Raw genomic sequence first — 24,394 nt, 5'->3', positions numbered from 1 at the left:
ATATATATACATTCAAGCAGAGAGAGAGAGAGAGAGAGAGAGTAGGAACCCCGACGGTGTGGAACTGTCTCCCTGTAGTGCACAAATAGGTCATTACACATCAGCAGTCACCTGATACTAACTGGGGTGAGTATGTATGAGTTCACATAAGTGATAGATGAACAAGGTTAAGAGACGAGGCAACAATAGTGAAAACCTCTTTCCGTACCACTCAAAGAGTAATCACAAAATCGCAGTCACGCTCACACAATTACATTGTGTATATATATATTTCCTCTTCCCCAGTACTTGATCGCCGTTTCCCGTATTAGCGAGGTAACGCCACGAAGAGACAAGAAAATGTTGCAATCCCTGACATCCAATCTCTAGCTGTCATGTGTGATGCAATGAAACCACAGCTCCTTATCTATAACCAGGCCTCACAGACCTTTCCATGGTTTACCCCGGACGTTTCACATTCCCTGGTTCAGTCCACTGACAGCTCGTCGACCTCTGTATACCACATCGTTCCAATTTACTCTATCATGTACACGCCTTTCGTCTTCCATGTCTAATCCTCGGCCGCTCAAATTACAAAGTAGTTGGCCAATCTAATAGCCGGCGTTCAAGCCAGAGTCACTCTCAACGATTTCAAACCACTAAACCATTAAACCTCCCTCCATTAAGCTCTACAATGGAGTTCCTTAAGAAGCAGTTCTTTCTCTAAACCTCATCAATATCTTCCTGTATGACCGCCCATCACCTCTAGCAAACCACAACATAAAGGTCATCTTCATGTTGACTTGTTCTCTTTTTTTTTTTCAACTCTACGAACTAACACGTTATCCTCCGTGTAGACAAGACGATCCGAACCAGATGAGCCTTTCTCTCAATGTTGAAGACAAGTGCTCCATCCCACACGCTGGCTGCTACAACACTGACCTGATACATCTCACGATGTCACAAATGTTGCTTTGTAAGTAAAGGCATCTTATGATGTTATGCGGCTCGAATAATGATACACACCAACGTCAGTCGACTGCACCATGCCCAGTGAGGTTGGAAGTATGTGGTGTACTTACAACCAGGCAGACTACTAACATCTCTGAACTCGAAGCTGTCCCCACCAACGGTTCCAGTGACGACAAGCACAGCATGTCGTAGGTGGCATGACCTACAGCAACAGCTGAGTTCATAATGTACAACAGAAGATACAACCCATGTTATTCACTGATTATAACAGAAGATACAACCCATACAACCCATGTCATCCACACTTTACAGCAAAATGGATAAGCAATGTTCTCTAAATTTCAGTTTTGTAATACTGATTAAAAAAATGATCATTATTTTGATGAAATTCAGTCATGAAGAGACTCTTCTTATAAAACTGTCAGGCAACTTTTTTGTTTATGTTGGTAAACGTCAGCTGAGGAGACTGACTCACTGTGGCCAACCAGAGCCTGAGGAGGGAGGGCGGAAGTCAGTCAGACTGTAGTGTGCGTGGAGGACACACACACACACACACACCGGAGCAGCAGCAGCGTCGTCCGCCACCTGGTGAGGCTGAGCTACACAACGAACACAAGAGGCACAACAACGACCAGGTTTGTCAACAGCTGCACCTCATACTGTTCATCTCCTCCTAGTGTGAGCTCAGGTCCATATAGAACGTAACATTTGAATAGGCTAAGAATGACATATCTCTGTGTTTCAGGTACTGTGTCATCCTGAAATCATAGATTACAGTATTGATATAATGCAAGTGGCATATTATTTCTAGTTATCAAAATTCATCTTTGGTTTTTTCTCTTATCTGGTAAGCTACTGTCACTGCCACCCGTCCGTCGACGCATTCTGTCTGTCTGTCTGTCTCTGTCATCGCCTGTCTGTAAACGTATCACATCCTGGTCTCCTCAGGCACCACAGGCTCAGCTGAACCGAAACCTCTCGGAAATTATCTTCTTTTCTTATCGAGTTCCTCCTTTGTTGCCGATCAACATCTAACATGGCGGCCGCTGATATAAGTGATCACTGATTTTACCTGAATTTTGAAAAATCCTCGTGTGGGGAGACACCACTGAGAAGACCGAGGCTAGAACTCTTCTACCCACGTGATGAATGGTTCGTCCTCAGTCAAGTGACGGGCCATTACCAGGCAGGTGAGCGACGAAGGCCCACCTGCCCCTCTGGCTCATCATAAGGACACTTGTGTTATCAACTGTACTCCAGGGAAGTCATTATCATTAACGTGGTGGACATAAGCATGTTGTGTGTTCTGAAAACTAATGCATCAGTTTATCAGAGCGATGACATTAAACACACACACACACACACACACACAAGCAAGCGTGTTAAACCCCCTGTCCGTACAGTACAGACGGGTAATAACACACACACACACACACACACACACACACTGCGTTACTTGAGTATGGAACACCCATGGTGGCAAGATGCGTCGACAAAATATTTCAAGTTCCTTTGGAGCTTCGGAAGCCCTCCCCTGCCTCCCGTGGCCACCCCCCACCACACCACCGTCCGTCCAAACCCTCTCCGTCAGCCCCCACTAAATGTGACCCGTGTCAAGACCAGGAACGACCGAATGATGGCCTAGTTAACCCCCCGATGCACGACGATACGAGCAGTTGGATATGAAGGCGCGACCTTTAACCTGAGCCTGGAAAGTCGGGTCAAAGTGTCACGCCATGTGATAAAGTTCCGGAAAACTAGAGATAGTATGGAACTTCTTCCCCTTTCTGATTGTCGTGACTACATGTCATTCAACATCTCTCTCTCTCTCTCTCTCTCTCTCTCTCTCTCTCTCTCTCTCTCTCTCTCTCTCTCTCTCTCTCTCTCTCTCTCCGTCCTGCACGACTATATCTGAATCCATTACTCTCGGCTGATCAGCTGACTGAATCGCTTCCCCTCAGCCCATCACGCACTCCACCACAACACTGCTCAGAACAGTAAACAGTATACCAATGTAGGTCTTTAGGTCACCACCTCACCACACCACTCACACCAACACCCTGCACCGCTCACCATACCACTCACACCAGCACCCTGCACCCCTCACCATACCACTCACACCAACACCCTGCACCCCTCACCATACCACTCACACCAGCACCCTGCACCGCTCACCATACCACTCACACCAGCACCCTGCACCACTCAAAACCACATCACACCATTCCCCACCTCAACAGTCCGGTGAACGAGCCAACCGCCCCTCACAACCAACTCACCCTCCCACTCAGTCGACTCCCGCAACACATCCTATACTTCCGCCCCGCTGTACGTACGCTGGTCCTCCAGCGTTCTTGTGGGCCACGGAGGCATCTGGCGACCATAAACTAATCTCCTCGTCTGATAATTGAAGGTGAGCTGAATGAAATTATCGTTGTTACACAAACAGTAAGTCCACACCCACACACACACACACACACACACACACACACACAGTGACGGAAATGACATCCTTCCTAACATGTCGCCAGAAGCCACCATTAGAAAAATTGTAAATGAGACCAAATCGTCTACTAGCATATATCGAAAGAGCGTTCAGGTGTAATGATAAGGGAATATTCAGTGAGCTGTGCATATTCTACGTAAGGACAAACCTAGAATATCCTCCTCGGGTCTGATCATCGCACTTATAGCACAAAGAGCTCATTGAGAAGGTCCACGTGAGAGTAACAGAGTGTAAAAATATGAAAGCTGTGTTACAGGGGAATGCTGGATAACATACATTTCACCCTCATAAATGAGAAAGAGTGAGGGGTGAGCTGATGACAACCTTCAGGTTTCCATACCTGATCGTTGACCCAAACTTTCAACAGTTCTACGAAAGATGTAGGAGCAGAGCACACTGGGGACCTGATGTAAAGCAATCAAAGGACATGATATAAAATCATAAAAAAAAAACAGTTAAAATGATGAAAAGTACTTTCATAGTACATGAGTGGTGGATAAATGGAGAAACTGAAAGAGGACGCGGTCAACGCAGACAACATGCAGAAGTTCAAGAGGATGGAATATACCAGCCATACGGAAGCCGTACTGGTGATCTGAGAGAAGACTATGAGGTTCAAGATGTCGGAGGATATGGGAGATGAGAGGGATTTAAAGACTTTTGAAATCGAGCATGTCAAAACAACTGGACGATAGTTAGAGGGGTTAGAAAGATCACCCTTCGTAAGAATGGAATGAACCAACGCATGCTTCCAAGAAGAGATGTTTCTGGCTTTTAAATAGAACGGAACAGACGAGCAAGCACAGGTGCAAGTACAGAGGCACACTCTTCCAGTACATTGAGATGGATGCCATCAGGACCATAAGCCTTGCTTGTGTCCAGAGAGAGAATTGTTTTTCGGACTGTTCGAAAAGAGATTACAGGAAGAGGCACAGGATTAGTAAAAGAAGCATTAGGGAGTGAAGGAATGTTTGAGTTATCCAAGGTGGAGTTAGAGGAGAAACGGGAACCAAAGAGAGTTGCTTTGTTTACGGGAGAAACAGCTATAGTATCGTCAGAATGGAAAAGGAAGGAAAGTTGGAGCAACAGAAGTTGTTAGCAATGCCCGTAGCCTGAATGGCCTCAGAACATGAACGGTTGAACCATGGACTGGAAGAAGAGGTCGTCTTGGAGGAAGAGGGGATAAATGCTTCCATTCCCGCAAGAATAACCTCTACTATGTGTTTGGCGGAGTCAGGAGCATCACCACATAAGAGACAGCAATTTACCCACGGAAAGTCAGAAAAGAATTTTCCCAAGTTATTCCAGTCAGTTTTGTTGAGATGCCGCTTTCTATATTAAAATAAGGTGGGGAGGCTGCTGGAGGGGGAGGTGCCATTAAAACAGATATATCTTTATGAAAGTGTGGTCAGGTGAACCAACTGAGGCGAGATTGTGTAGCTACAGCGTGAAGGATTAGAGTGAAAAGCAGATTCAGAATATTAGGTGAATGGTCAGAGCGGTCAGGTTATGGGTCGTGTGGGTGATAATTTGCTCCAGATCAGTGAGATAGGAAACAGAGAGGGCTTCAATCCTCGTCCCATCAGTATGGGAGGAATACAACTATTCCCTATGGTGAACGTTGAAATCCCCTATGTAGAGAATCTCGGCTTGCAGATGAAAGGATGCCACAGTCTCATGGCAGGAGTTTCGATAGTTTTTTTTTTTTTAATTAAGAGAGCAGTAGGCGAAACAAAGGAAAAGCGTAGTAGTTAGGAGACAGACCTTCAACCCCACAACATCAAATTTTGGGGACTCAAGGTCCTCGAGCCATGCAGTGTTCAATTTCCTACGATCACGTTTCGTCTTCATTCTACTCAACATAGTGAACCTCCGATTTATCCACGCTCTATGAAAGTACACTGAGACATCCAGTCATTCCAAACCTATCATCATGAGAAGGACGAGTCATCTTAACTAGTATGTGAGAAGCTTCCCCGATCGATCAGGAAGGGAATACTGAGGCTAGTATCAACCCCAGCAGTCTCCTCGCTAAGGCAGAATAAGGCTACAAAACACCAAGCACAGTTGCGTTGACCGAGGCACCTCGTATGGCGGGTAAGTAACGGACCGTCAACATGTGATGGGGGCCGAGTCCAGGGTGGAGGGGTCTTTAACCGTCCCCTCAGCCGCTCTGTTAACTGAGAGGGTAATGACAAGCTCTGGTGGCCAGGGAGAGGAGTTGGGTAGCAAGCGTTGCAGTCGGAGTTGGTCCTGAGAAAACGACACTCCCTGACAGCTTGTGAGACACACCAGCTGGGAACTCTACTCCACTGCCGCTGCTGACTGAGAGTGGCAATGTCCCCTCCCAAGATGACACAGTGTTCATTCTTGCAATGTAAAGTCATTTCGAGCTACACGCCACCGCATAGTTCGACTCAGAGGTTCCGAAGCAGCCTGAACGAAGGAATTGAGCAGCTGTTCACCAAGTTCATCCCGAATACGAATCATTTCACTCAGTCAACAAACTGTTTCAGAAACATGCATAAACCTTTATCGCATCTTCTTACTGTGTGTGGTACAGCAACTGTATTCTGAAACGTAGCATACAAAGCTTTCCTTAATTTTTAGCAACTGGACCCGTTTTTAGAAAAAATATAGCGTCAAATGTAGTCGAGATCTCTTCGCAAAGAATACAGTTCAATACACTCACGCATATTCATAAATTAAACAAAGAGTTTTCTTTTCCTGGTGCAAGAAGTAATAACCCCGACACATATTAAGTGAGGACGCTCCACCACCGTAATTACTGAGCAACAAACTGTAATTTGGGGTCCATGTAAGGCGACAGTGACAGATCCGGCCCGCTGCTTGCGAGACGGACTTGCACCGTCAGGGCTGCTGTCATCTGCCGGAGCAGCCCGGCTCTGAGGTTGCTGTGGCAAGAAGCTGAACGTGGGTGGGGATCATAGCCAGAGGGTAGGTGCGTCCAGCCTGTAGGAGAGGCGGCAGGGGCACTGATCTGGTGGTGTAAGATGGCTGCCATCCATCAGACTTACAGACTAATTACGATAAAAAGAAATATCACAAATTTGTCTTTTCTCTTACTTCTTAGCCAATACACCTCGACTGGTTGGAATTATATTTCAAGATTCCTTTCTATGAGAACTATAAAGTTGTTGGTAATTACGCAGCAACAGATGGATTCCATATAATTTCAAGTTCTCCAGCTAAAGAAGAAAATTATACAGAAACGCAAATTCCATTTTCTCATTTTCTAACAAATATCATGTTTACGTTCTCCTTAATGTCGAACAAAAGTTCTACTAGGCCACAGCGTCACTCTGTGTGACGAACGTTAACAACTTGACTTTTTTTACATGAAAAAATGATAATCACGAGAGTTGCATGTTCGAGCTAACGGGGACCTGTGACACACAAGGAGGGATGATATAACGTTACACCTCTCTACAGCACATGTCACACCTCTCTACAGCACATGTCACACCTCTACAGCACATATCACACCTCTCTACAGCACGTCACACCTCTCTATAGCACATGTCACACCTCTCTACAGTACATGTCACACCTTTCTACAGCACATGTCACACCTCTCTACAGCACATGTCACACCTCTACAGCACATGTCACACCTCTCTACAGCACATGTCACACCTCTACAGCACATATCACACCTCTCTACAGCACGTCACACCTCTCTATAGCACATGTCACACCTCTCTACAGTACATGTCACACCTTTCTACAGCACATGTCACACCTCTCTACAGCACATGTCACACCTCTACAGCACATGTCACACCTCTCTACAGCACATGTCACACCTTTCTACTGCATGTCACAACTTTCTACAAAAACGAAGCTTGACAATAGGAAGTGACGTTCAGTAACCGCTGCACACAGACCAAAGCAGAAGTCTGGCCCAGAGAAGGGGACCAAGTGAGGACTTTTTTTCCTCTCAGGTTCAGCCGTCTGTTCTTGACGCTACTTCTCTAATGCGGGAAATGGCAAATAGGTATAAAGAAATATAATCAAAGACAGACAGACAGACATAAATAGATAATATAGATAGATAGGAGTGGCAAGGATACCATGGATTCTTGAAGCCAGACGTTCTTTGACGAGACTGTACTCGTTGCAGTGTACAAGTTGGTCATTACACACACATGTAGTCTCAATAAGTAAAATTCATACCACAGTGAGAGCCATCACCGAGTGAACGTGCGCTGTCGCTAGCATATTCCACAGACAAACGGGACTCCTTTTCCGAAAGTGTGTGATTTACCACAACGACCCCGGGAGTGTCGTGTGGTTGATGTGCCTGTGTGGTGATGGTGGTGCTCATAATGTGAACTGGGGGAAAGAGAGCTCATGAGAACGTGTAACGCAATATTCTAAAAGTTATTCAGGGGAAATGATTCTATATGCTAATCTGGATTTATTCAAAAATATCACAATTATCCACAATATATGTGAAAGGTACACATGCTACATGACAGGACAACAGCCGCCTGGCGTCCCTAAATTAACGATGGTAACACATCAGTAACGGTCCTACCACCCGCAAGACGTCTACCCCCTCAGCCGCAAGACTTCTAACACCCACACACCCTCAGGCCAACCACAAGACTTCTACCCTCATGCCACACATCCCTGCTAGCCAAAAGACTCCCCCCCCCCCCCCCCCCCCCCGCCAACAGCAAGACTCCTACCCACTGTTAACAGCAAGACCTCCATCCCCCTATCAAAAGCACAACCTTTACCCGCCGTAAGATCTCTTCCCTCCTTGCTGGCCGTATGACTTCTACCCCCTACCAGCAGTAAGACCTCTACCCACTCACTGCCACCCGTATGACCACCCCCTACTCTTGCCAGCCATATCATATATAGCCCCTGCCAGCCGCAAGACTCCTAACCCCCTGCCAGCCGCAAGACTTCCAAACCCATGCCAGCCGCAACACTCCTAATCCCTGCCAGCCGCAAGACTTCAAACTCCCTGCCAGCCGCAAGACTTCAAACCCCCTGCCAGCCGCAAGACTTCCAAACCCATGCCAGCCGCAAGACTTCAAACTCCCTGCCAGCCGCAAGACTCCTAACCCCCTGCCAGCCGCAAGACTTCCAAACCCATGCCAGCCGCAACACTCCTAATCCCTGCCAGCCGCAAGACTTCAAACTCCCTGCCAGCCGCAAGACTTCAAACCCCCTGCCAGCCGCAAGACTTCCAAACCCATGCCAGCCGCAAGACTTCAAACTCCCTGCCAGCCGCAAGACTCCTAATCCCTGCCAGCCGCAAGACTTCAAACCCCTGCCAGCCGCAAGACTCCTAATCCCTGCCAGCCGCAAGACTTCAAACTCCCTGCCAGCCGCAAGACTCCTAACCCCCTGCCAGCCGCAAGACTTCCAAACCCATGCCAGCCGCAACACTCCTAATCCCTGCCAGCCGCAAGACTTCAAACTCCCTGCCAGCCGCAAGACTTCAAACCCCCTGCCAGCCGCAAGACTTCCAAACCCATGCCAGCCGCAAGACTTCAAACTCCCTGCCAGCCGCAAGACTCCTAATCCCTGCCAGCCGCAAGACTTCAAACCCCTGCCAGCCGCAAGACTCCTAATCCCTGCCAGCCGCAAGACGTCAAACCCCCTGCCAGCCGCAAGACTCCTAACCCTCTACCAATCACAAGAACTCTAACCCCAACTCACTAGGCGACACAGAGACCCCCAGGACGCTCACCTCTAATCAACCAGGCCAAACTCCGCCACAACCCGCCTCCCCTCCCCCTACTCTGCCTCATTTGCATTTACATTTCCCAGTTGTTAAGAATACATCCTTCCCGTCTGTGTGGTTTGAAGTGACCGACTAAACTTTCGTCTTTACGTACCGTTAGTTTTCTTATTCCCGCCCTCCATAAGTATGTCAACCTCCTCATCCCACTTTATACCCCATTGTCATTCATTCTAGTTGTCTGCATACGCCTACTGCCTGTTCTGTTTGTCTCCTAAACTCGAGTCATACTCATGTAAACATGTTTCACTTTTTCCCCCCCCATATCGTTCCTTTCCAAATCTCTAAAACCATTCCACCTTTTTTGCATAGCATTTTCAAAGGTCGTGAACTTGGTACTAATATCTCTACACTTATTTCCAAATACCATTCCCACTGGCTACTCTCATTTCTTTACCAAAACTCCTAAAACTCTGGTGCATCGCTCGTTGCTGGACACAGACACGTTCATCACTCCCAGAGGTTCTAACACGTAAATCAGGTAAGGTAAGGTCCGATAGCACGTGATGATAAAATTCTGTGTACTCTAGAGTCTTGCATGTTTGATGATAAGTTACCCTAACTTTTAACCTTAGACTTACAGCAGTAATGTTTCCTCTGTGATCACTGCTGCGAGATCCTTATCGAACATATAGATTTGTTCGAGTCTTCTAATGTTACATGTTTCCATTTTCTCAAGGATTTACACCTATTCGTTGCTCTTTAAGACCAAATGATTACATTCCTTTGCAACAGTATTCTCTCTCTCTCTCTCTCTCTCTCTCTCTCTCTCTCTCTCTCTCTCTCTCTCTCTCTCTCTCTCTCTCTCTCTCTCCATACTTTAGAATATGATCATAAAAAATGAATGATCACACAATCACACATTTTGGCATGATGGAATATATGTACAAGTTGGAGTCAGCACGATGTACCTAAAACACATGAAAGTATATGATTATGGGACACCAATCGTGAAGCGGAGGAAAGCAAGCAAAACTTAGCGAGGAAGCGGGAACACAATAACCGGACGTAACTAATTTGACCAACATTTTCAGAGTATAACGGTTTTGCCGGCGGGCCGCTCCTTGCACCCTGGATGACGCTCATAATATATATATATATATATATATATATATATATATATATTATCCCTGGGGATAGGGGATTAAGAATACTTCCCACGTATTCCCTGCGTGTCGTAGAAGGCGACTAAAAGGGGAGGGAGCGGGGGGCTGGAAATCCTCCCCTCTCGTCTTTTTTTTTTTTTAATTTTCCAAAAGAAGGAACAGAGGGGGCCAGGTGAGGATATTCCAAAAAAGGCCCAGTCCTCTGTTCTTAACGCTACCTCGCTAACGCGGGAAATGGCGAATAGTTTAAAAGAAAGAAAAAAAAAAAAAAAAAATATATATATATATATATATATATATATATATATATATATATATATATATATTTGAAAAGATCACAATTTTGCGCGTGATCAAGATATTCCTTATCGTGTTTCATTTTCCCGTGGACTCATAGGAATATATATATATATATATATATATATATATATATATATATATATATATATCCCTGGGGATAGGGGAGAAAGAATACTTCCCACGTATTCCCTGCGTGTCGTAGAAGGCGACTAAAAGGGAAGGGAGCGGGGGGCTGGAAATCCTCCCCTCTCATTTTCTTATTTTAATTTTCCAAAAGAAGGAACAGAGAAGGTGGGCCAGGTGAGGGTATTCCCTCAAAGGCCCAGTCCTCTGTTCTTAACGCTACCTCGCTATCGCGGGAAATGGCGAATAGTATGAAAAAAAAAAAAAAAAAAAAATATATATATATATATATATATATATATATATATATATATATATATATATATATATATATATATATAGGCCAGGTGAGGATATTCCCTCAGAGGCCCAGTCCTCTGTTCTTAACGCTACCTTGCTAATGCGGGAAATGGCGAATAGTATGAAAGAAAGTATATTATATATATATATATATATATATATATATATATATATATATATATATATATATATATATATATATATATATATCATCAGTAGCACATGATTTTATCTCGTTTTATCATAACGTATGAAGTGATAAGACTAGGTAAAAAAAATAGGGCTTTCGTACAAATATCTAATCTCCAGGTGAGCTTAATTAAACAAAGTCCAGTGCTGGCAGATACACCCGATATCTCGAGAAGATAATATGCATCGAGACGTCCTTGCGCCTCGTGTTTGAATAACAATAATACCACGAAGCAAGAACTGAACAGGACAGTTGAGTGTGTGATCCTTGCAGTACAACACAGTCCACACCAATTTTTTTCTCTTCAACCCGTCGGTTCTGGTTACAGGCGGAATCCCTCATCAAGGCCAGACTTAGGATGAATTATTAAGGACTTAAAAGACGGAGAAGTAAGAAGGGGGAAAGTAATGAGTTTTCGGGGAAGTGGGAAACTTGATCGTCGAAAATGAACAGGTCGTACTGCGAGATAGGAAAGAATTCCAAAGCTTAATGTTGAAGGGAAAAGAAATTGCTTTGGAGGAAAATTATGTAAGCATTTCGGAATCTTGGTCAGACATCAGAAACGGAAATTTCCTCGCCTAATATGTAATTCCCGGGTGCACTCTAACAGTGATGAGGAAAATAAAGACGACGGTGGTGTCTTGTGTATTTCAAAAGCGTGCAAAATAAATTAACGGTAGGGTTGGTTTATAGGTCCCCAACACAAACACGAGGTAAACGAAAGGCTTAATGATCAATCAACAAAAATTTGTAATGAACAGCTTTCCATCATAACGGGAGATTTAAACATACCGGTAAGTAGGGCGGAGAATGCCTTTCCAGCAATGTGGGGCGTGGGATCTATCTAAATTTACTTGATAGCGTCTTAACACAATTAGTTGAGAAACCTACTCGTGATGATAGCATTAGACTTAGCCCTGACTACAAGATGAGGATCTCGTACATAATGCTGATGTCTGGTACTAGTGATCACCGGCAAATCAGTTTTGAGGTAACTTTCAACACAGCCTGTTATGATGGTCAACACGAAAGTCGCGAAAATAATACAAGATTCTCGACATACAAATTTCAAATGAAGGTCATCTCACTGCTCCTGAAAAACAAATCTGGGATGATATCGTTCATGAAAACGATATGGGCGTAGCTTGGAAAAGATCAATATAGTACTTTCAAAGTAGCGACGAGAACGTATATGGTAATGCGTTAAAGACGATCTTGTTCCAATACGAGGCCGAAGCGGTGGAGCAATGACATAAGGAAGTGGTTATTGTCTAAGAAAGCAGTACGTACGAAACTCGAAGAGGCAAATAACCATGACTAAATTTCCTAAATTTGCACAGGGAAACTACAAGACTAGTACGTCAAAGCAGACGTCACTACGAAGCATATATTGCAGAAATTAGCAAAAAAAAAAAAAAAAAAAAAAAACACTTGCTACGGAAAATGTTCCAGAGGAATGGAAATTTGAAAATGTAACACTGAAATTTAAAAACGGTATTAAAGCACGACCCGGAAATTATCGTCCAATTAGCCTAACGTCTGTAGTTCGTAAACCAATAAAAGCCATCATTCGGGATAAGGTTTCAAACAATTAAAAGAACACCACTTAAATATTCGATTTTCAGCACGGTTTTCGACGATATCGCTCATGTTTGACAAACACAGTAATCAATACTAATTATGAAAGTAAAGCAGTGCCATCTATCTGAATTTTCAAAAAACATTCGATAAAGTTCCTCAATATAATTTTCTACCAAAACTTAAGTCACATGGTATACATGGTAAGTCACATGGTATATACATGGTAAGTCACATGGTAAACATGGTAAGGAAGTTGGCTGACTGACCGTAAACATAGTAGTGATTAATGGACGGAGCAAGAGGTGTGCCACAGGGAACAATCTTAGGATCGGTTCTCTTTCTCATAAATCAATGATATTGATAACGGGCTTCACTGTAAGATCTCTGAATATTGGGAAATAAGTCATCTACATAAACTGAACGACTTCAGCTTCAAACTGGCTTAAACAAACTGATGGGATGCGCTAACAGGTGGCCAACAGATTTTAATACTGATCAACGCAGTTTTACAAATCTGTAGTAAAAATGAAAAGGCATGCTACTATACAAATTCTGCTGAGCTACAAAAGGCATACAATCAGCAACAGCATAACAACTGTCCCTGCTATCAACTGCAATGTAGCCTACCCCAAACATCCTGTGGTATAGGAAAAAAAATCTTTGACTATCTAAAGTCATAAATGACCACCTATAGCTGTATCATCCCTATTCCTGTCTCCAACCTTTTTGGCACCCCCTTCCCTATATCATCTTAAATTCACAAATTTCATCTATCAATAGTTTCTTGTTTTTTTTTTGTTTTTTTTTACAGTACATTATAAATAATCAGAGAAAGAAAGGGGAAACTATAAATCAAGGAGATAAGGCCACAGCCTCGTATTGTACCAGTGATCCGCCGCTTGCCAGGCAAAAGGTGCAGAGTTTCAAATCCACCTACATCTGCCGAGCTGTGGCAAAACGACAGCCAAATGGTACACACCTTGGCACAAGATGCTGATTTACGAAGTGATCTGCTTCAGAGAGTGAAGTATGATTAAGATGTTGGTGGAAACAACAGAAGATGGATAAATTCGGTAGGTTTGGGAAATTCTGGTTTGGTCTCTTACAGTGTAAAGCCAGTTTTTGGGACTTTTAGGTAGGGAAACAGATGATCATTTTTGCAACGGACATGTGTTAGTTCAAATATCTACCTATGCCGACATTTTTCTCAGGTACTTTTTGTATAACGCATATCGAGCTTCTTGGTCGTCACCGAGACAGTTTACCTAGCCCAATGATACCGTGTTCCCAAGGAGTGTGATGGAGAAAGTTGAAACAAGACGCGGTTTTCGGAAATGAAGTGGTACAGTATTTTGCCACTGAATGAAGTGTTACAGGAAGTCACGTTTCACTGTATCCGATAAGTCAATAACAACGTGTTCAGTTGAATGTTACGCTGCACTGTGTTATTAGCAACGTGCTATTGAATATACGTTACGCTACTTCAGGTAACTGCCAATAACGTCTCGTTGAATGTTACTTTAAAATGCATCAGACAACTGTCAATAACAACGTGTTATTGGATGTAGCGCTGCGCTGCGTCAGTTAACTGCCAATAAAAAAATGTAATATATCAGCTGTAAGAAAATGCTCTATTACATAATATTTGTGAAGGAATTATGCTAACTGTTTTGCAAGATATCGAATGATGGAATGTTATGCAATTCTTTGCAGGGAATGTAGATCAAAAGATACATTGCCTGCTAGTTTTCCATATATATATATATATATATATATATATATATATATATATATATATATATATATATATATATATATATATATATTGTCCAGAAATTATATCATATTTTACTCATGAGTTGTGATTACGACGTGCGATTACGAACTGGGATATTACGAGGAGACAGCCTAGTGCTGGTGTAATCATTATATGTAACAAAGTGCTTCTTACTCAGTCAATAAAACTGAACTGTAAATGCTGATGTACAAATTAAGGCTTTGCAATCATATACTAGAAATAATTTTGTAAACCCCTTAAAGATGAAATATGCTGCTCTAAACTTTGAGAATATGAAGCTTATCATTTATTCACCAATCGATAAAACGAAAAACTTCTTTATGACTTACAAATGAAACTAATACAGAATATACATGATTTTGTATTGTGAATGGAGTGTAGAGTGCGGAGAACATAAAAGATTTTTACAATAATGAATAAATAAACTGCAGAGGAAGTAGGGAAGTAGGGAAAGGTTAGGATTAACTTACGTAGAAGTTGGTGGAACAGGAAGAAAAAAATGAATGTCTCATCAATTACAAACTTATCGGTACGTTTAGGGGGACGTAAAACAGCCTTAATTACTAAGAACTGTTTTCAGCTAAGTGGTAGAAACATTGCCCCATAGTCTTCAGTTCGTGTGTTCCACTCTAACGATGTGGTAAAATTGCCATTTCAGAGATCCACTTGTTTGCGTAAAAATAAAAGTTTGAATCGTTCAAACGACATCGAGAACCATCTCACAAACAATTTTAACCAGACCAAACTTAACCTAATAAAATTCACTGTATTTCCGAAACGTTAATAATACCGTTTTAATAATAATAGTTTCAGACATCCAACTGTTTGCAATAAAATGAGGGTCAAAATCCTTCAAGACATCATAAAACCATTAGGAAAACAATTTCAACCAAACCTAACCTCAACAAATTTCGCTGGATGTACGAAATGGTAACAATGCCCTAAATGTCTTTTTCTTTTAGTTTTCAGTAACTTTTGGTTTGGTTAGATTACAGAGCAAATAACAGCCGTCAGTTATGCGATATTGATTAGATCCTTAATTCTTTACGTGATTCTAACTAACTTCTAAATCATGGCCTGGAAAAGATTACAGAAAGTCGTTCAGCCTTTCGCATGGACATGTAAACATTATCCAGTCGAACTAACGGTTGCGTTGTCTCGTATCGCTTTATTACAACATATAACGGATGTGTGTTACCAGAAGCTTCCTCACATGGACCAAAAGGCCGTATGTCTTTCCTTAAGTCTTTTGTCTATGACTTGTAATCAGTTGAAGCATGCGCGTCGAAGAGGGTCCAACATAGAGCCAACATATAACCAACATCATCGCCAATTATCGTTTGCCGTGTAACCTATATTGAAACATCATGACCAACAACACTTGACATATTGCCTACAATTAGCTGAACCATCACAGTTAACCATCACTCGTTATATCACCTGTAATTAGGTGAAAACATCATGGCTTCGAAACATCATTACAAAAGAATAAAGACTTACCTTTCAAAGGCTGCGTATTTGAAACCATAGCCAACACAACATTCAATATATCAAATATAATTAAACATGGCTAAACCACACCATATCAGACCAATAATCAGTTGAATCATGGCCACACAACACTCGACATAGTACTACTAATATTCAGTGAAGCATCATGGCCAAACAAGTTCGTTAATAATTGTTACTTACCTTCCGCCGGCCAGCAGATGCAGAACCCAGGAGACCATGTCATGAGTCACAGATTTTTCCAGATAATCACACTATATTGAGGTTTTGTATATAGTTTATGTATGTTTCATTGTACTGATGCCCTTTATTGTTATAATCGCAATTTTTCACTACATTTTTCAGTAATCACTTTTATCACTAACTGTTGCCAGCTTTCTTTGTACTAATATTGTTGGCTCAATCTTTCTCAGTTTAATGTCTTCCGTCAAGAATGAATCACTTCCCGTGATAAAACGGTACACTATATAGTAACATAATCAACACTCGCAGCGGATTGTACACTAATGCACTTAGCAGAAATGCGAGTCAGTAACATGGTGACACTAGCACCATCGTTATTTTCAACCATTACGAGTGTATCACCACATATCACACACAGAAAATTTATACTCGACCTCCCACCTCCTGCTTCAAGCAACTTCTGGAGGCTGCAATGACATGTGTACCTCGTCTAGCGGACTTGGACGAAGCCAACGAACAAGTCATAACAAGCAGTTTGACGGTTTGACGGTAGAATCTCACAATAACTTTACTGGATCATGATGGGAAGTATACGAAAGTATTTCTATGGTAATTACTAGAGTAACTTTGCGGAAATTAATTGTAAAAGGTAAGATTTCCATCATGTGGCTGATAGATTCTGATTTACGTGTGGGCCTATACAAACTAGTGGGCGGAGCTACTACGGCCAGTGTTCGCTGGACAAGACAATTTTCAGCCTATATTCTATGCTGCAAATTTAATGTAATCATACAATGCCAGACAACAGACGAAGACTTTTGATCAACGCTTCTTTCCTGATGTAAATCGACCACAAATGTTTCCATTACTATAAAATTGTATTATGATTGAAAATTATCAGTTATCGTTACACCAGCTATCACGATGTAATTCAGGTAATCGGGTGATGCAATGGTTCACTATTGGAAAATTACCAAAATTACAGGGAGTGAAAGTTTGCTGGTTGCACGAAATGACATAAATGTAAATGAAAAACAATTACGTTCCTGCAGATGTGCAACAATACTGTGCTTTTCACGCTCATTAAGAATTTGTTATGATCACCGGGGAGTGCGTTTTAGCCTAGCATGTTTGATAATAGATCTAGAGTTACCCTCAGAGAAACCAATCTCAAAGTTTCTGAATCATGTTCTTTTTGGTTTGCAGTTTTATTAGCTCTATTTCGTTATGGCAATATTTTGGTAAAGAAACCTAAACTTGATAATATACACATGCGATAATTATATTAACACAAGACATTCTAAATCATAGGGAAAGGGTATAAACACATCATTTATGTTACTCTCCGGTCTTTCTTTTTTCCCGAACATTCAGCTGATTCCGTCTTCCCCGAATGGTGGCGGTAGTGAAAGAAAACGCTAGAATACTTGAGTCTGCTTGTGACGAGCACTATTTTGAGTGAGTTGAGGCGAACAGAGACATATGCTGTGGGCCGATTTGTCTGTAACGATATTAAGAGCCCGGACGGAGTTTTGAAATGGTTTTTTTTGTATTTTTGTTTGCGTAGATAATCTGACGCAAGTACCGACTGGCATTTTGGGTGAGTGGAGAACCAATTGTTCTGGAAGTTTTTGTTACTGGAAGATAGGAAAAAAAATCCACAGAAAATGGTGAAACGTGATTATAAAGAATTAGTGGGTCTTTGCAAAATGAGTTTCTCCGCGATACGTTTGTCTGCATTTGCTTTTCCGTACTTCTGGCTATTTCCAGTTGTTTCGGCTCCCACCCCAACCCGGCAATAGTTCTGTTGAGCTACAAAAGGTAGAGCAAAAGACAATTTGGTCAGCCTCTTGTAACCTACTAACAAGTTAGAATAGAAGCAATGAAAAAGGTGAACAACAGTACGGGAATGTGGGCAGGGATTTCGAATTCACTGTTGTTTCCCCATTTTGAATAATGTGTTCAGTTTTGGCCACCCTGCCTGAGAAGAAAATAAAAAATTGTATAGCGTCAAACTGCCAGTATGATTCCCGGAGTGAGAAGCAAATCGTATGAGAACCAGGTACACGACTTAAAATCAGTTTGAAAAAAAAAAAAGAGATGATAGAGGTATTCAAAACCATCAAAGGCTTTGATGATATCTATCTAAGCAAATATTCAAGGCTACATTAGTCTGATTACATTCGAGGTAATGGTTACAAACTCGTGGGCAAACGTTTTTATTGAAAGGAAGCAAAGTAATTTTTCTTCAACAGGATTTTTAACATATGATTTACCAATTAAAGTAGTTGAAAGTAGTTGTTCCAAGTTCGCGAGTGACTTTATCTACTCCTCATTAGTGTTAACACATAAAGTTTACAGGTATCAAGTCATTCTATGTTTTCTCCTCTTTCCACGGTGATATTTATGCTACGCTAATTTATGCTGCGCTAATTTCTATCCACAGTATTTTCTAAGCTTCTCATTTCTCCCACCGTCACAAACAGCCTCGAAAGGATCCAGTGGTCTGTTGTTTACTCTTTTCATCTCTTTGTTGTATTGTGTTCATGAGTCTGGCTCACTTAGTAAGTGTCTTTGTTTATTGGCTGTCTCTAGGTTGTATGAATCATCACAGGTGATGGCTGTTTACTTTAATATAGGTGGTCGGCTCTCTCTCTCTCTCTCTCTCTCTCTCTCTCTCTCTCTCTCTCTCTCTCTCTCTCTCTCTCTCTCTCTCTCTCTCTCTCTCCTCTGCTTTACGGCCGTTCCAAGAGGATAACTCATCTTGTGAAGTAAGTAGTTACTGCAGCGACTTGTGTTTGATGTAGACGGCCCTACGATATCATACATTTTTTTCCTCAAGAGTTACGAACTTACGCAGTAATGGACACACACTTGTTTATTTGTTAAGAGAATTTCCAATCGAGGACAACTTCACTTTTATATTCTTTTTGAAATCTTAGAAAGATGTACGTGTGTTGTCTTGAATGTCCGGGTAAACATGCTTGATATGAACTTAAACAGAAATTACTGGATGTAGAGAGTGACAGGCAATTAATTCCCAAAACATTCACACATACTTTAATCACCTGCGAGAATGATTGCGTGCAGCACTTTACAACGTCCTCTGCAGGTGTGTGATCACTTTCAGGAATGTTTGTCTCTTCTGACTGTATGTTGTGCTTGTGGTACATGTTTAACGTTCGTTATAGCTGTTGTGTGTAGTACAGCGCTGATAGGGTCTTTACGCTCTGTTGATTCTCATCTCAGAATATGACTGGTCGCAAATAACCGATATAGATACTATGATGAGAACGAAAACAGTGATCCAGACTATTGTTCTTTTTTCTTCTTTGTTAAATCTCTCAGTGTCTACATCGGTAAATACTTTGAGAATGATTTTTCCGTTGTGAGGTAACATTATAGATTAACTCCTTGTTAATACTTACGCTAGAAATGTAATGATAACTTAGAATAGCTTAGGGTAACCCTGTCACGCTGATAGCCTCGCACTAACAACTTTGCTGGTATCACAGACCCAAAGTGACGAGTGTTCCTACTTAGGTAGTTCATATATCCCTATTCCTACTCAGCTTCTGAGAAATTTTAATCTTTTGTTCTTTATTAAATTTTCAAGTTTTTATCCATTTGTATCGGACTACATTGATCACAAAATATTTAGGATAGTCTATATAGATAGACTCACCTATTCATACAGTGAACGTGTATAAACAGAACCAGCAGTTAACCTGAAACAGCCAGTTGATTAACCTTCGATGTTTTCGTCCAGGATACGTAGCTATACAGAGCGATGTCTGGTGAGGCAGGGAACATGAAGCTGGAGGAGACGGGCCACGACGGAGCGGTGGGCACCTGGGCGGACCTGATACCTCAAGTCCTCACGCTAGCCACCACCTTCCTCTCTGCTGAAGGAAGTAAGCAACACCACGTAGCGCCACCTGCTGCGTCACTGGCTAACTGTACAGTGACGCTGACTACTACCTGGCATTACGGTGATGTCAGTATGTTAGGCTTCATCCGCTGGTCTATATCTAGTGAACTCAAGAATGGGGTTCCAATATTTCCGTTGTGGTTGGGACATAGTTTTAGATCTTGAAAGGAATGGATGATCAGGGTGTAATATTATCAATCCGTACGATGAAGAACGAGAAACTGTGAATGAATCTAGATGCTTGCGGGTCAGCGTGATGAAGGATGGTTGTTAAAGTTGAAAGAAACTGTAGAGAAAGTTGTGATGAATGTGTTGAATGGGGAAAAATCTGAAGTGTAGTGTGTGAATGAAGGTTGACTGACGGAGTTTATAATGGGAGGGGAGGGGGATGGGTGGATAGCAATGGATATCTTGCATAACGTACTACTTACGTTTATATATTGCGAGATTTTGCAAAATAAATAAATGAATAAAGATAAAAGCATTACTGACGCGTAACGCTCACCGCGAGAAAATCAGGTCAGTTAACGTGTTGTCCAGTGTTGTTTGTGTGAATGCCATCATAAAACAAAAGTTACATGAAACACGACTTTTTGAAAGGATTTGACGTTACTTTTAATGTAGTTTGAAGATGATAATCCCTTTGCCACACTTCCCTAGATACCTCAGCCCTGACCAGAGAAGCTGTAAACCTGGCGTCCAAGCTTCTGAGCCTGGATTTTGGCAGCTTTTCCCTGGCGTCTGGCTGGGCTGACCTCATCACAGCTGGAGGCTCTTGGATTCTGTACTACTTGACCCTCCCTGTTCTCCTTACGGGCGTCCTGTGGTATTTCGTCATCACATTTATCCTCAGGAAGAATATATTGGGCCGCAGCTTCAGGTAAGTGGTACACCAGGTTCCAACTGAGTAGCTCGAGGGGAACTTGTGTGTTGCTGTTAAGTGTTGCTGAATGAAACATAGTGTTGAAGTGTGTGGGTATGACTGAGAAGGTGCAGGGTTGTCAGTGAGGCCTAGTGTGTTGTTATGGAAGACCAGTGTCGCTGTAGAGAAAGACCAGTGTTAATATATGTTGTTGAGGAAGACCAGTGTTACTGTGTGTTGGTGGAGATGACCACTATTACGTGGGTTGTTGGGAAGACCAGTGTTATTGTGTGTTGGTGGGGAAGACCAGTGTTACGTGGGTTGTTGGGGAACGCGTGTTACTGTGTGTTGTTGAGGAGGCACGTTATCGTTGTGCATCTGTTGTTTTGCTGTCATTGTTCTTGTTGTTGGGCAGGTACAGGATTGTGTTGTGTGCATGTTGTGTTACTTGCGTTGCTGTGGATGATCAGCAGAGTGTGTGTTGCTAACAGTTCATGTCATCGTGTGTATTCCTGAGGAGGACCTCCCTCTCTCCACACTCTTCAGTGTGCTAGGATCGTGACCCCTCACCTACTTTATGGCTTACTTCAGCTCCCGTATCTTTGTCCGATAACATATTCACTCTCGGGTATCTAGAACGCTTCACTTCCTCACGATCCTCTCTATCAAAACCTCACACTCAACTAACCCGTTTCTCTCTATTGCTGAAGCCAATAACCTTATGGTTTTCTCTACCGAGTCTTAACTCTCTCCTTTCACATACCCTCCCAAACTCAGAAACCAGCTTCTACAGTTTCTCGCGCGAACCAGCCATTAGAGCCATGTCATCAGCAAACATTAGCTGCCTCATCCTCCAGTTCCCTCCTTTTCCCATGAGCGTGACACCAGCAGATTATGACCAGGTTAATCCAGTGACTAGCGTCTTGTATTCCCCAGGTCGTCGGCAGAGGCTATGAGTCAACAGGAAGATCTGGACGACCTCACACTTCGGGTGATGGAGATCGTGGATCATCCCAGGTAGTCCAACATGGCTCCACTTTCTCATCCATCTCTCGAGTACAACTTACCCTTAACCTTTACGGAGTCTAGAGACGACTCGGCTAGGACGCTTAATTCATTGTTCCAGATCGTGAAGGAGAGGAAGAGGAAAGACCTCGACTCCACCAGGATCGTCCTGGTTAGAGCCTAATTATTTCTTTTGATGGACATTTAAATCCCCTACATAGAGGATCGTGGATGAGAAGAGAGCAAAGCTTCATGACAATATGTCAGGTGGTAAAAACGTTGTACATAGTTGGAGGGATTTGGAGTAGAATAAACGACACACAAAAGCAAGGCGATAAAGAAAGAGATTCGGAACCAGATGGCAGCAACGTTAAGATACTCAAAACCCTCCGAGGCGAGCAAGAGAGGTTTTGGTTCTACAACGGGTACAAACTCCACCCTCTGAGCGTAAACGATGATGCAAATCATGATAGCAGATCTGATGGTGCAGAGGAGAAACATTGCTGTGGACAGCTGAGAGTGTCAGAGAAGCAATAGATCAGGAGAGGAGGTGAGCAGCCGGTGGTTAACAGAGAGAAGGTTAGAATTAAGACCAGGAACGTTGCAGGACTGGATAATAGATAGCCTGGTGTAGGAGGAGCTGTTGTTCCTATGGCACTGGGATGTACCCCAGTTGCATGATGATAGTCAAGTGGGTCCTGAGAATCAGCCAACTCCTCTCGACTGTATATATCTAACCTAAACCAATAAGAACATTAGTAGTACTATGCCGAAATATCTCGACTTAATAAAAAAGAGATGTACAGAGATATGTTTGTCTGGGTTCATCGTACGTCTGCCACACCAACCACGTTGCCGAAACTGGGAAAAGCGATCGTACCACCCCAAGTTCAGGAGGAAAGTCCACAGACCAAAAACGGTGATCCTGAGTGGTTCATTTGCAGAAAAACTTATAGTAGGTCTCGTCAAATTTGATCTTTTGTAACTGTTCATCACATGTATGTTCTTAGTGGCTTAATTACAATACTGTGTCTTCGATTGAAAAATATTTTTTTGAAGTATTCCATTTTATATTTTTATATCATTTTTAGTAGATAATATACTTTACAAACGCTGTATGAGCTATACTGAATGTTACTGTATAATGATAGCATATTTTCACACATTTTTGTACTATGCACGAATGTAAATTGACATTAGGCTATGCATTTTTTTTTTTTTTTTGTCCTTTGCTGTAATCCTTTGTAGCCCGGTACTGTAGTCCCCTGTAGCCTGGTGCTGTAGTCCCCTGTATCCCGGTACTGTAGTCAGGAACTATAGTACTCTGTAGTCTAGAAATACAGTACCCTGTAGCCAGGTCCAGTAGTTCCCTGTAGCTTGCTACTGTGTTCTCTGTGGTTCGGTAACATCCACTCCAACCGCCTTGCCACATACCATCTTGCGTAAAGCTTTCACCACCTCTTCTCTCTTCACCAAACCACTCTCCATGACCCTCTCACTTCACATACCACCCCTACCTAAACACCCTACATCTACTACCCTATCATCAAACATATTTAACACTCCATCTCCTCCTCACTTCATCACTACTTGTTTTCACTTTCCCTTTTGCCCCCTTCATCGATGTTCCCATTTGTTCTCTGAGCTTTCGCACATTATCCACCTCTTCCCGAAACATATTGTTATTCCTCCTAAAGTTTACTGATGCTCGCTCACCCCAACTATCATTTTCCCTCTCTTTTAACCCCTGTACCTTCCTCTTGACTTTCTGCCTCTTTCTTCATACATCACCCAATTATTTGCACTCCCTTTCCTTAGATACCCCCCAAACTCCTCTTTTTCTCTTTCAAGAGCAACTTTATTACCCTTTATAATTTTCACCTCTCCCACCTTTCGCATACCACATGCGTCTCTTGCACATGCCAGCAAAGCTTTCTCACCCATTCCCCTTGCTTCATGTACTCTTCTCTCCTGATATTTCATCACACAAGTCCCTTTTCTAAGCTGACTTACTCTCACTACTCTCTTCTCTCTGACATTGTTTCTCCTTTTTCGAAAACCTGTACAAATCTTCACCCTCACCTCCACAAGACATCCCATCAGTAAATTTACATCCGAGAGTCTCTCTTTTTCACACCTATCGATTGACATGAAATCCAATAATGCCAGCTGACCATCTCTCCTACTCACATACGTATGCTTGTGTATATCTGTTTTTCAAACCAGGTATTCCCAAGCACACAATTCACAAACTCTTCACCATTTCC

At 42.4% G+C, this 24,394-nt stretch overlaps 1 protein-coding gene across 1 annotated transcript; it reads left to right on the top strand.

Annotated features, from left to right (window-relative positions):
- The first annotated feature begins 1,455 nt into the window (after nucleotides 1–1,455).
- LOC139767155 (uncharacterized) lies at nucleotides 1,456–23,323 on the top strand. The gene is made up of 4 exons (XM_071696188.1): nucleotides 1,456–1,586; nucleotides 20,099–20,243; nucleotides 20,921–21,140; nucleotides 22,059–23,323. The coding sequence occupies exons 2-4, from the start codon at nucleotides 20,120–20,122 to the stop codon at nucleotides 22,141–22,143; spliced, it is 429 nt and encodes a 142-aa protein (XP_071552289.1). The 5' UTR covers nucleotides 1,456–1,586; nucleotides 20,099–20,119; the 3' UTR covers nucleotides 22,144–23,323.
- Nucleotides 23,324–24,394: the final 1,071 nt, after the last annotated feature.

This window comes from Panulirus ornatus, chromosome 4 (assembly GCF_036320965.1).
Source record: "Panulirus ornatus isolate Po-2019 chromosome 4, ASM3632096v1, whole genome shotgun sequence".
Classification (NCBI taxonomy): Eukaryota; Metazoa; Arthropoda; class Malacostraca; order Decapoda; family Palinuridae; genus Panulirus; species Panulirus ornatus.
This window is presented reverse-complemented; position numbering and strand designations above follow the sequence as displayed.